The sequence below is a fragment of the Schistocerca americana genome, chromosome 1 (assembly GCF_021461395.2).
Source record: "Schistocerca americana isolate TAMUIC-IGC-003095 chromosome 1, iqSchAmer2.1, whole genome shotgun sequence".
In the NCBI taxonomy this organism is placed as follows: Eukaryota; Metazoa; Arthropoda; class Insecta; order Orthoptera; family Acrididae; genus Schistocerca; species Schistocerca americana.
The window spans coordinates 253,686,094-253,699,878 of NC_060119.1; the positions used below are offsets into that span (position 1 = coordinate 253,686,094).

The window sequence follows — 13,785 nt, forward strand, 5'->3', positions numbered from 1 at the left end:
ACAATGGAAAATCCTGGATAGAATAACAACAACTGGAAAGAAAAGATTGCTACTTACCACATAGATGAGGCATTGAGTTAGATACATGCATGATGAAAAGGAAATGAAAAATATATTCAGCTACTGGACTAAGTTCTTCATCAGAAACAGAAAACACGCTCACATTCACACAAGCACAACTTGTACTTGTGGCCGCTGTTGTTTCCAGGCTCTGATGTAAGCAGCATTCCTTGCTGGGGTGAATCATGGGGTTACAGAAGAGGTGTGAGGCAGGAGGGATGGCAGGGAGGAGTGCTAGGTGTGGCCTCAGGAGGTTGTGCTCTGAAGGGGGCTGGGGGGTGGTGAAGGGGGAGAAGGGGTAGGGGGAAGAGAACAGGATAGTAGTAGAGAAGGGAAAGGACTGTTCAGGTACATTGGTGGAATAGGCTGTGTGTGTAGTACTGGAGTGAGAGCAGGAAAGGGAATAGGCAGGTAGAGGACAGAAACAAGTGAAGGCTGAGGCCAGGGGGGTTACAGGAATGAAGGATATGTTGAAGGGAGAGATCCCACCTGTGCAGTTTAGGAAAACTGGTGTTGGTGGGATGGCACAGGCTATCAAGGAGTTGTTGTTGTTAAAATGAAGCACATTGTGTTGAGTGACATTTTCAACAACTGGGCAGTGCCTTTGTCTCCTGGTCACAGATTGGCAGTGGTCTTTCATGTGGACAGACAGCTTGTTAGTTGTCATGTCCATGTAGAATGTGGCTTAGTGGCTGCAGCTTGGTTGATAGGTCATATGCTATTGGCTGTGGAACGGGAGGTCCTGTGATAGGACTGGAGTAGCTGGCAGTGGAATGATGTATGGCTCAAGTGCAGCATCTAAGTCTATTGCAGGGATAGGAACCATGATTCAAGGGTTTGGGAGCAGGAGAGGAGTAGGAATGGACTAGCATGTTGCATAGGTTACATGGGCAGTGGAATACCACTTTGGAGGGGGCGAAGAGAATATATCTCATTTCAAGGCAAAATGAGAGTTAATTGAAAACCTAGCAGAGAATGTGATTCAGTTGCTCCTGTTGTGAGTGGAAGTAGAGCATGAGAGAAGTGGCTGGACAATGGGTATGTGGGGAATGTTAAGTGTCTGGTGAGACAGGGCATGCGAGATCTGTTTGCGGATAAAGTTAAGATAAGAGGGTAATTTTGTTCTTTGAAGATCTGAGCTAGACCCTTGGTATAAATGGAGGAGGGCTGCTTGTTGCTACAGATTTGGTGACCGCAGGTGTTTAGGCTGTACGGAAGGGACTTTTTGGTATGGAAAGGATGACGGCTGTCGAAGTGGAGGTATAGTTGGTGGTTGGTCGGTTTGATGTGGATGGAGATACTGATGTGGCTATCTTTGAGGCGATGGTCAGCATTGAGGAAGGTGACCTGTTAGGCTGGAGAGGACCAGGTGAAGTGAATGGCAGAGAAGCTGTTCAGGTTGTGGAGGAATGTGTTCTCACCAACAGTACAAATCTTGAAGATGTCATGAACAAACATGAACCTCATGAGGGGTTTGAGATTCTAAGTGTTTAGGAAGAATTTCTTGAGATGGCCCATTAACAGGTTAGCATAGGATAATGCCACGATGGTGTCCATTGCTGTATCATGCATTTCTTTCTAGGTGATGTCTTCGAAGGAGAAGTAAGTGTGAGTGGGGTCATGGTGACTAGGAAGGAGTTTATAAACTTGTAGTGAGTCAGGCATTGGGAGAGTTAGTATTTAATAGCAGCAAGGGCAGAGGCATTGCAGATGTTCATGTAGAGGGAGGCATCAAGAACAGAGAGAAGGGTAGTGCTGGATGGTAAAAAACCAGGAACTGTGCAGAGTTGGTATTAGGAGTAGTTTGTGTCTTTTGTATAGAACTGTAGTTTATAGGTAACAACTGAAAGCCATGTTCCACAAATGCAGAGATTCTGTCAGTGGGGATGTAGTAAACAGTCAAAATGCAGCATTGTCGGTGGTTGTACTTAATGAAGTATGTGCAAGGTGGGATTGCAGGAAGTGGTGGGAGTGAGGAGAGATATGTAGGAGATCTTCTGGGGTAGATGTAGGAATTACAGAAGGGGCTGTAAATGCTATCGAATTTTTAGAATGGAGTCACCAGGGGCAAGGGTATTAGGTGGAAGTATCTGACAGCTAGACCATCCTCTAGGTATTCGCTGTGAGTTATAACCACAGTGCTGGAGCCTTTGTCTGCAGGTAAGATTATAAGGCCAGGATGAGTTTTTATGAGGTGGATTGCATTTCTTTCTGCTGGTGTGAGGTTGGTTTCGATGTTGAGGGATTTGGGGAATGTTGGTGAGGCACAGATCAAATTTAAGAAACTGGAAACTTAACAGGGGATGATTTGGGAGCAGTGGGTGTGGATCACAGTTAGATGGAGGAGTGCATTGTGTCGGGTAGGTTTCAAATTGTGGATATTTAGGGTTTCCAGATGGGATGGTTCCTCTGGGAAGTATCAAAGATGTATCAGCTTTAAGTGTATCAAAGATACATATAAAGTTTACGTTTGTGAAGGATACTTTAAATGGTATGGGGAAAAAAAGGCTGAAATGAAAGATATAGAAAAGCTATCTATGTAGTAAATCACTAAAAATCGCAGATATAAACAGCGGAAAGTGAAAGCTCTTATGTCTAGTTTATTTGATGGACTATAAATATTGTGGTCTCTACCTGTGCTGTCACTTCTTCCTATTTTATACAGCCTTCACTCTCTCTTACTTTGCCTTTTGACTGCTTATGAAAGAGTGTGACTGACTGCTGATTTTGGCCTGAGTTTCTGTTTTGAACAATGTCTCTGTATAGTTCAAATTCATTTTGTGAATTCTGTCATTAAATTCAATAAAATTTTATTGCCCTCTGGCTTTATTTAATACTTTTAGAAGTAGGTGGTGACATTGCATACAGTGTTGACCTAAAAACTTCTTTATTGAGTCCATTGTCAGTATCACAATCACCATTTTCAATTTGAATAACTTATTGTCAATTATGAGTCTTGTTTTTAGACTAGAAAGTAAACTGAATTCCCATTTTGAGTGAAGCACATCAGTTGATATTCCCACCTTGTCCAGAAATTTCATTTTCCCAGTGATTGTGTTAGGTTCATCAGTTTGAAGTTTACAGTAATTTTTATATCTAAATCTTGTGTTTCTCAACCCTAGCAGAGCATGTCTTTACCATAACACATCTGCCACACACAAAAAGAATTTGTCAGTAATTAATAGTTAGTTAGTTAACTACTTAGTTTGTTTCATATTCCCTGGATCTTTTGCATCATTAATTATGATGATGTTGAAAGAATTGTTCTACATTCACATCACAAATTAATTTGTAAATATGGCTACTTGATGCGTATTTATAAAGTTTCTTTTATTGTTTTTAAAAAAATATACCGACATGAGTTAGCAATTCCTACGGAATGGAAGGAATTTTCAAGGAGAAACTTTTTCAGTTTGTTTTAAAATATTACTTTTTTGTCTGTCAGACATTTTGTATCACTTTGTAGGTTAACCGAAATTTTTGTTGCAGCAATATGCACCCTTTTTTTTGTCTTAAAGATAATCTTATTGTGGAGTAATGAATGTCATTTTTCCATCTGGTATTGCAATTATGTACATCATTGTTCCTTTTGAACTGCATTGGATTATTTACAACAAACTTCACAATGGGATAAATATATTGTGAAGCAGTAGTCAGAATGCCTAACTCCGTAAATAAACAGTGGAACATTAACAATATTAGAAACTGTAGATTGCTATTCACTGTAAAGATGGCACATTGAGTTCCAGACAGGGACAATGAAAAGACTGTTACAAGCTTAGCTTTCAGCGAAAACCATCTTCAGAAATTAAAAGAAAAGAAAACATACATTTACACAAATAAACACACCTCAGACATACATGAGAACTGGTTCTGGCCACTGCAACCAAAATGCTGAATCCTTAAATACACACCTACAAGATGAATGTGGGTGAGCAATACTTATTAGCCTTACAGCATGTATTCTTTTTTAAAGATGAGGTACTCCAGAACATTAATCCATATGACATTATTGAGTGAAAATATGCAAAATATGGCAACATACTGGTTTGTCTGTCCCCAAGATTTGCAATAATTTGAAGTTCAAATGTGGCTGAAATTATTTGTTTTACAAGTTCCAAAACCAATGTTTTCCAGTTTAAATTTTCATCAATGTGAAAACCTAAGATTTTCAAAGTTTCCACCGTATTCATTATTTCATCACTATGTGTTACACCTGTCATTGGTGTAGTACCCGTAGATTTATAGAAGTGAATACATTATACTGTTTTTTAAAATTGAGACTGAGGCTATTAGTAGAAAACCAGTCAATGATACTTTTTAAGAACCTTGTTTACCATTTCCTCTGTTGCTGTATGTATGCTTGGATTGATTACAATATTTGTGCTCTCTGTAAAAATTAGTACTTCAGCTTGTATACTAGATGGAGGATCATTTACATTATGAGGAACAATAATAGATCTAAGATTAAACCTTGGGGAACCCCATATGTGATTTCTCACCAGTTAAAATTATGTCCACAGACTACATTGGTTGAACTGCTAGAGCAACTCTTTTGAAATCTAAACTGCAATTTGCAGAGGATATTATTGTTGCTTAGGTGAGTTACTGTTCTAGAATACATCACCTTCTCATCAGTTTTGGAAAATGATGTCAGCAGTGAAACAGGTCAGTAGTTATTGACATCTTTTTTTATATAGAGGTTGAGCCCCACCATGCCCACACTGGTATGATGGCCAACTCAAAAGGTCTACTGCCATCTCTGGGTAAAGGTTCGTTTTCACTAATATGAGGTGTTGCCCATTGTGGGTACTGTGATGTTTGCGTACGTCTGGTTAAGGTTAACCATTAACACGTGCTCATCTGGAGATAGTTTGGGTTGAAAGTCAAATGCATGGTAGCTGTTTGAAGGGCAGAAGAAAAAAAGTGCCAAGGCAAGAGCCAAGGGAAAGACCTCTGCGATAGTTAGGTCGGGTAGTAAGAGCAGTAGCGGATGTCTTGCTGCCTGGAAGAGGTCATGCAAGGGTAGGCTTTGTTAGTAGTGGGTATCATGCATGTCGATACCTTTGATGTTGTACAGTGCTGTAACTCAGCAGCTGCCACTGGGTGCCAGTGTTGATCTCTCGGTCAGTGTCAGCATATCTCTAACAGTTAGGTTCATGATCATTTTGTGTCTGATTGGTCGTATATCAGATGCACAGCGTAGGGTGATGTTGGCGATTTGTTTGTGCGGTAGTGGGCGAGCTAGTCAGTTTCCCTGCTGTAGTTTGTTGGTCAGCTTTAAAGGCAGCTGGCACATCCAGTCAACGTTGCTGATATGCAGGGGCTTGCCGATGTTAGTCACTTGTTGGTGAATGTTAGCTTGCCATAGGTGGTTATGCCCTACCTAGTAGTGTGTGGCGTGTTTTTTAAATACTTCCTTGAGGGTTTCAAGCCAGTATTCATTGTGAGCATTGATAATGATGTGTAGCACTTTGTTCTGTATGATCTGCAGGTGGTGGAGGCATATAGGAGCTGCATATCCCCAGTCGGGAGCTGCATACGTCACTAGAGTTCTAATCAGTGTCATGTATGTGGACCTCGACACTCTCCTATTCAGTGTACTTTCCCTGTTGAGCATTGGGTAGACTTGTTTGAGCCTTGCGTGTGCTCTGTTATCAACGTATTCGATGTAGTCCCTCCATGTAAGTGTGCGGTCCAGCCAGACACCGAGTTATCTGACTTTCTCTTGGAAATGTATTGGGCATGTATGTAATTTTATATGTCTAGAGAGTTTATGTCTGCGCAGTAGTTTTGGTCTGCTTGTGAACAGAACTGTTTCACACTTGTCGACGATTACTTTAGTATGCCATCGTTCCAACTAAGGCTTGGCAGTTCTGAGTGCTGTCTGAATTCGTGAATTACTGTTCGACGGTTTCCAGTCTTGCACAAGGATGGCTGTGTCATCCATGTAGATGGCTAACGTCATGTTTTGTGTTGCTGGGAAGTTGTTAATGTACAGGTTGAACAAGATGGGCTTCCATGTGGTACTCCAGCTTGGATACCGTGTTGTGTCGATTGTTTGCCCTGCAAGTCGGTGGTGAAACATCTGTTCGTGAGATATGAGTGTATGAGACATAGGAGTCCATCCAGGAAACCAGCTTCGCTTAGTTTGCATATAAGGCCGTTTTGCCTAAGACGATCGAAAGCTTTTTCAATGTCCAGGAACATTATTGACATCTCCCTAATCACTTTTCTTATGTTGGGCTTTGACAATAGCTTGGAGTTAGTGATGCTTTACATATTTCAGATAACGCAGGGCTTAATATATAGGAACAAATCTTTAGTTCTCTATTGAGAATACAATCAAAACAAGATCATCTCATATTTTGCGGAGAATATATAATTTTCTTGATTTCAGAAGAAGAAGTAAGTGATATATTCATATGGTTGAATTTTTATGAGAGTTGCTTTTTCAACATACTGGTGTGATTTTTCTCTTTAACTATTTGTCCCTATGATTTCTCTTATATTTAAGACTGGTTATTAAAAATATCTGCTGGCTGTGACCCACCATTTATAGCCTTTCCATTCAGGTCGATTGTGATGTTACCCTTTTTGATGGCTGGTTGTCCTGCCTCTTGTTTCAGTAAATTCCATATAACTTTAAGTTTGTTGTCAGAAAGAACAATTTCTGACATTATGTGCATGTTCCTCGATTTTTTAATAACCTTTTTTCATTAATTTTGAGTAGATTTTGGTAGTTTACAACTACTGCAGGATCTCTACTAGTTCTTGCTGACAGACATATTCCCCTTTTCCCTTTCACGAGTTGCTTTAGTGTCTTTAGTGATCCTTGGGTTTTTACATCGCTGTTTAATGTCCTTTCTGATAACCTGATACAGAAAGCTGTTTTCAAATGATGATATGAATTTATCATGGACTGGATTAACTTTGATGTTAGCATTTGGTTCATTATAAATTTCATCCCAGGTCATCTCTTGTAAACTATCATTAGAAACATTTGTTGTGGAGTATCAGTAATTAAAGCACTGTTTTACATATCCTAACTAACTTTGCATCATGATCAGAGAGCATATGTTACTGGGTAAACAGTTATTTTCTTGTTTTGAGCTTCAACAAAGGAAACATTATCGGTTAGTCTCAGTGATTTTTTTTTTTTTTTTTTTTTTTTTTTTTTTTTTTTTTTTTTTTTTTTTTTTTTTTCCACCAATGTTGGAAAGTTAATTATTGAGCTCAAATTGTAGAATCCAAATAAGGTTTCTAGATCATTTTTCCTATCAGAATCCTTTCTAAAATGCTTTTTGACAGATAGCATAATAAGGAATCCACATTCCTCATAAACACTTCAAAATTTCCCAGTGGGTGATATATATACAGTTCCAATTGAAAATGAAAAGTGAACTGTTTTTAATTATTAGTTCATAAGCACACACTTCTGTGTGCTGATCACTACAAAATGTACTTGTCTTGATGTTTGTGAATTGTCTAACCCTGTAGTTAGGTGGTGCTTAGATAGGTGCAGGATGTTAATCTTTTCAGAGTTCTCTAAATTTTCCAGACAAGAAGCTCTTCTACCATATTATTCAGTGCTCTTAATATTTTGATGAAGTAATCTAACCAGCTGTATATATCCCTATCTCCCAATTGTAGCAACAGGCACTGTACTCGTTTGATATTTCATTTCAGTCAGCAACAGCCTGCTCAACTCATTGTTCACATGGCTCACAGCAGTATTAATCCAGGGCTGGCTATGATACTGTAGGATCTTGACAAATCTTATTTTTGCGTGTATAGTTGCTACCTCTGTATGCTCTTCCTAACTTGTCCTGCACCATCTGCCTACACCCCTCCCATAGTTACTACTTAGCAGCAAGACTCTGTTCTTCCTAGTCTCTTTTGCTACTGAGCTACACTTACTTTATTTGCTAGAAGTCTGCTGTACCATATTGTAACCTGTAGCTGAATGTGCCATATTGTAACCTGTAGCTGAATGAGGCTCTTCCCATCCTACTTCAGGTAACAAACCAAATTTATTCAATACTGTAACCTCCAGTGCAGATGAAGAAGTTGAACTGTTCACCTTTCACCCATTACTTGTTACCTTTACCCAGTTTATATGATCTTTTTTCCCCCTTCAACCTGTCTAGTTCAAATTTCACATGTTCAGATTCAAATTGAAGGGCACAAATCTTTGTCTCCAGTTCAGCGATTTCTTGTGTTTTTTGCAGAGCCGTACAAGAGCCCTCATTGAGTTCTCCAGTCAGTTCCCTAAATAGTCAGTCACCCAAATGAAACTCCAACCCACAGTCTACACTTACCATTCCCTCTCTGACTATCCTACAGCAACATCCACACTCATAACTCTTTGCAACACAGATTACATGCTTAAAATAGAATTAAATCACTTAACACACATTATACTAAATGAAGTTTCGTTATGTGTGAGCCACAAAATTAGGCCTGTAAATTAGTCTTTCAGGAGTATGACATACGATAAAAAAAGTTAATTATTTCCACTTTCAACATGAACTTTGCACTCACAAACTGCAGATCTGTTAATTAACTTATTGACAGTTGAATGTAACTTTTAATGAAATTTTAATGTATGCAGACTGTATGTAAACAATCTAGTGATGCAAAGGTTTCTAAATCAAACCACTTAAGATATACACTATTTTACAGAAATGTAAACTCAATGATGAATAGATACACTCTACTGAAATTGCGGGAGGGAAAAAATAACAATTAAATGGGATTCTCTAAGTTTACTGTGCCAAAAGTTGAACAAAAATACGACTACAAACCAGACTTTACGAGCTTTCCGCATTTTCTGGAGCAGTACATAAGGAAAAGGAAATCATTAATTTTAAGCTTAAAAACACACTCCTAATACATGTATTTAATGAGTAATGTGTACGAAACTGACTGTTATTACAATCTACATAACTTATCTTTACAAAAGTACAAAAACTCTTGTCTTGCCTGGTGCAGGGCTGCCAGTGACCCAAAGATGGAGTGTGACAGTACTTTTCCCTCAGTATCACACTGCCTAAAATATATTATTTTATATTGCGTAGAAGTTTGAAAATGTCTGTGAATTCATTCCTGATGCTAATCAGTTTGCTTTGCTGTATACTGTATCCAACGCCATGCTCTTCACTTCATATGATATTTCAGAGTTTGTGTCAATTTTGTTAAAGTTTTTGTTCCTTGAGTTCATGGTAACACAGTCATGGAATGTGTCCCTCCCAAAATGAATGATGATTGATTTCTTTTCAGTTAATAACACTATTACTATGTGAAATGTTAATTTCAGTTTATTATTAATGAGCAGCAAGTGAGGAAGATGGTTAAATTTTAGAGACCGTTCCTGACATTTGCTTGGAATGATTTGCTAAAAGCTGTGGAAAGTACAAACCACAGAAACACCATCTGGCTACCTGTGTTTTGTCGTTTTATAACTGAATGTCATTTTTGTATTAGTAGTCATATTTGTTCTATGCAAGTGCTGCAATTCAGTACATGTTCACTGGGTAATTTTCAGACACACTATATTACTCACTTGTAATTTTCTAAATTTTAGAAGCATTGTGACACTATATAAGCTGTCTCATAAATTGTTGCATATGAATATTCATGGGAGTAATTGAAGCTTGAATGTGTTTTTATTGCTGAATTTTGTTATTATGTAATCTTGCTTTTTCTGTCATATTTGTATTCAGCAGTAAAATGCCTTAATATTATTTTTTTATTGTTTTTGCAATAATTGTATGTTACACAGTATCATATGAGCATTCAATCTAAAAGTTCCAAACAAGTTTAGCAACTTCTTAATACAGTGTGTGATGTTACGTTGTGTCTCCATTATCTGAAAATTTATGGTTCATAATTTAATGTTATGTTCATGCTTTTCTTAATTGCAGGTGTAAAAACTACAAAAGAATTTGTTTCAAAACTTGTATCTGAAAAAGGTGTGGCTTATGTAACAAGGATTTGTGATGCTGGCCATATACTTGAATTTTCTGAAGACTTCGAAAACCTCCAAAGAAGTCAGCAGTGGCTAACTGTTCTAACAGCAAGGCTTGATTGCTATATATGGTTTATCGAGGAAGAATTGCTGCAGCTTAGTGTGTTGCTATTACACAATGGAAGGTTTGCCTTATTCATTTTACTGCATTCCAGTTGTAGGTGCTGTAAATGTTATTTGAGCAGCCTTTGATGTTATTTGCTTCACAGCTTGAAATAAAACAACTCTGTGGTCTCTGAGCACCAAGTATTTAATCACTGTGTTGAAACACTGTTAATAGTATTAAAAAAAGTGGTAATTTAATGCAACCTGTTTTCCAGTATTTGCTTATCAAGTGGGAGGTATATTCCAAAAGCACTCTCCAATTCACTTTCAGAAAAGCTGTAGATGGTAGCACAATTCCCTGAAATGTGCTAGTCTCTGCAGTAGTACTCTTCTAATTACATTGCAGCAGCATCTCAGCCATAACAGTTACTCACATTTCATGTTAATGACCTCAAAGATAGAGAAAAAGTGATAATTGATGTAAGGAATGTAGTGGCATAAGTGATGCATGACAGCAAAGGACAGTCACCTAAATGCTCAATTCATTGTTATCAGAATACTTGATGTTCTAACTCATCTCAAAGGTGTTTGATAGGCTCAGATCAGAACTCTGGACAAGCTAATTCACTTTTGGAATGTTACTGTCCAGAAACCTTTGCCTCACAGATGCTGCTTTATGAAAGGGTGCATTCTTGTGCTAATATAAACAATCATTGCCTTTGAACTGCTCCTCTACTGTATGCAGTACACAAAGATGTAAAATGTGCTCATATTCTTCTACATTTGGAGCTTTCTAAGCGCAATAATGGGACTATGCCCAAAATACAAAAAAAAAAAAAAAAAAAAAAAAAAAAAAAAAAAAAAAAAAAAAAAAAAAAAAAAAAACTCCTCCATATCCTACCACCACCTCCACTGTACATCACTATTGGCACTGCACATCAAGGCAGGTAACATTCTCCAGGAATTCACCAAACCCTAGGTCTTCCATCATATTGCCACAAGGTGTAGTGTGATTCATCACCCCAAATCACATGTTTTCAGTCATCCACTGTCCAGTGGCATCACTCTTTATGCCCTTCCATTGTTGAAATTTGGAACTCATGTGTGTTTCGTTCAGCTGATTTCATGTGATTTTTTACAACCACCCTCCACAATGCTCAGTAGTCCCTGTCGGTCCATACACGAGTTCTGCCAAGTCTTGGTTTAGCTGTAATTGTTCCCGCACATTTTCACTCCAGTCATCAACAGGAAATGGGTGACATCCAGTAACTAGTACACATGTGAAGTCATTAAGCTTTCTTGGTCAACCCATTGTGCTGTTACTGCCTCTCTACTGAGAACACAATACTTCCTGCCTCCTTTTGTTCTGGCGGGCCCACCTCTCATGACATAAAGTGTTCATTTCTGCATTGTGTAGTGGAGTCTGAGTAGTCTTGATCAGATCATGTATAATCTGATTGGAAAGTAAATGTTGAAAATCTCTATTTTTATTGTGTATTTCACTGCCTGAATCATTGCGCTGTCATTCCCTATCATCTTGGTATCATTGCTAAGTAGGTATGTATTCCATAGTTGTGTATTTATTCTTCTGTTCCTGGGGTTGTGTTACCTACAAGTGTGACGCTAAGCTCCCTCATCCATATGTAGAACGTCATTTCTTCCCTGTGTCTTATCAGTGGACCTCGTTGTATTTTAGTAAATGCTGTTTAAGTTTTTAGATATCCCTGTCATCTTGGCGTTTTTATTCTCTATCTGCTTTTGTTGCATTTTAATTGTTATCTCTTATGTAACAACTTTCCCCATTACAATCAAGTCAGACATCTCAGCACCCCTTTCTACTTTAATCTGATCTCTGTCAACTGTTCATCTAATGTATTCATAAAATTTTTCAAACAATAATAATAATAATAATAATAGCAATAATAGCAATAATCATCATAAGCAGGCTTGAAGTGATTGTAATAAAACTTTGAAAGTTTTTACAGAACTTGAGTCTTGCACTTGATGCTAATAATTTGCAATAGTGTGGGCAATTTGCAGTAAAATTTGGTGATATATGCACATAATAGTGAAATATATATCATACTCCGCTATGAAATGACATCTAAAAAAAAAAAAAAAAAAAAAAAAAAAACACTTTTCTTCGCCTTTCGTGCAACACTGTGTATTGAGATTTCACAGCTACTTTTTTATTAATTTTAAAGTTCTGTACATGCCTGGAGCAGCAACTGTAGGATGAAATTTTTGTGAAGAAATAATAAGCAGGGCCTCTTAGCACATCTTACAAGAAATAGAATTTTTTAACATTTTGCTCACAAGAATCAAGCCACTTCTCTGTTATGTTCTTGGAAGAAAGATTAAGGAAAGGCAAACCTATGTTTATAGCATTTGTAGACTTAGAGAAAGCTTTTGACAATGTTGACTGGAATACTCTCTTTCAAATTCTAAAGGTAGCAGGGGTAAAGTGCAGGGAGCGAAAGGCTATTTACAATTTGTACAGGAACCAGATGGCAGTTATAAGAGTCGAGGGGCATGAAAGGGAAGCAGTGGTTGGGAAGGGAGTGAGACAGGGTTGTAGCCTCTCCCCGATGTTATTCAATCTGCATATTGGGCAAGCAGTAAAGGAAACAAAAGAAAAATTTGGAGTAGGTACTAAAGTCCATGGAGAAGAAATAAAAACTTTGAGGTTCGCCAATGACATTGTAATTCTGTCAGAGACAGCAAAGGATTTGGAAGAGCAGTTGAACAGAATGGACAGTGTCTTGAAAGGAGGATATAAGACGAACATCAACAAAAGCAAAACGAGGATAATGGAGTGTAGTCGAATTAAGTCGAGTGATGCTGACGGAATTAGATTTGAAAATGAGACACTTAAAGTTGTAAAGGAGTTTTGCTATTTGGGGAGCAAAATAACTGATGATGGTTGAAGTAGAGACGATATAAAACGTAGACTGGCAATGGCAAGGAAAGCGTTTCTGAAGAAGAAGAAGAAGAAGAAGAAGAAGAAGAAGAAGAAGAAGAAGAATTTGTTAACCTCGAGTATAGATTTAAGTGTCGGGAAGTAGTTTCTGAAAGTATTTGTATGGAGTGTAGCCATGTATGGAAGTGAAACATGGACGATAAATAGTTTGGACAAGAAGAGAATAGAAGCTTTCGAAATGTGGTGCTACAGAAGAATGCTGAAGATTAGATGGGTAGATTACATAACTAATGAGGCGGTATTAATAGGATTGGGGAGAAGGGGAGTTTGTGGCACAACTTGACTAGAAGAAGGGACCGGTTGGTAGTACATGTTCTGAGGCATCAAGGGATCGCCAATTTAGTACTGGAGGGCAGCGTGGAGGGTAAAAATCGTAGAGGGAGACCAAGAGATGAATACACTAAGCAGATTCAGAAGGATGTAGGTTGCAGTAGGTACAGGGAGATGAAGAAGCTTGCACAGGATAGAGTTGCATGGAGAGCTGCATCAAACCAGTCTCGGGACTAAAGACCAGAACAACAACAACGAGTTACATGTGATCATTTGACTGTTGGATATGTCATTTTCCTTGTCTGTTAATGATGAAAATCGCCGGTTTCTTCGTTGTTTATGGTAATGTCTTTCTTGAGGTTTTGATGTTCACAGTGTCTCACATATGTTGTATTTTTTA

The 13,785-nt window shown here is 38.1% G+C and overlaps 1 protein-coding gene across 1 annotated transcript in view; it reads left to right on the forward strand.

Moving 5' to 3' along the window:
* Positions 1–13,785, forward strand: part of LOC124623192 (DNA-dependent protein kinase catalytic subunit-like) — a 565,210-nt gene that overhangs the window by 238,195 nt on the left and 313,230 nt on the right. The window contains exon 20 of the mRNA XM_047149022.1: positions 9,987–10,215. Coding sequence (XP_047004978.1) covers positions 9,987–10,215 — 229 coding nt within the window. The remainder of the gene's footprint in view (positions 1–9,986; positions 10,216–13,785) is intronic.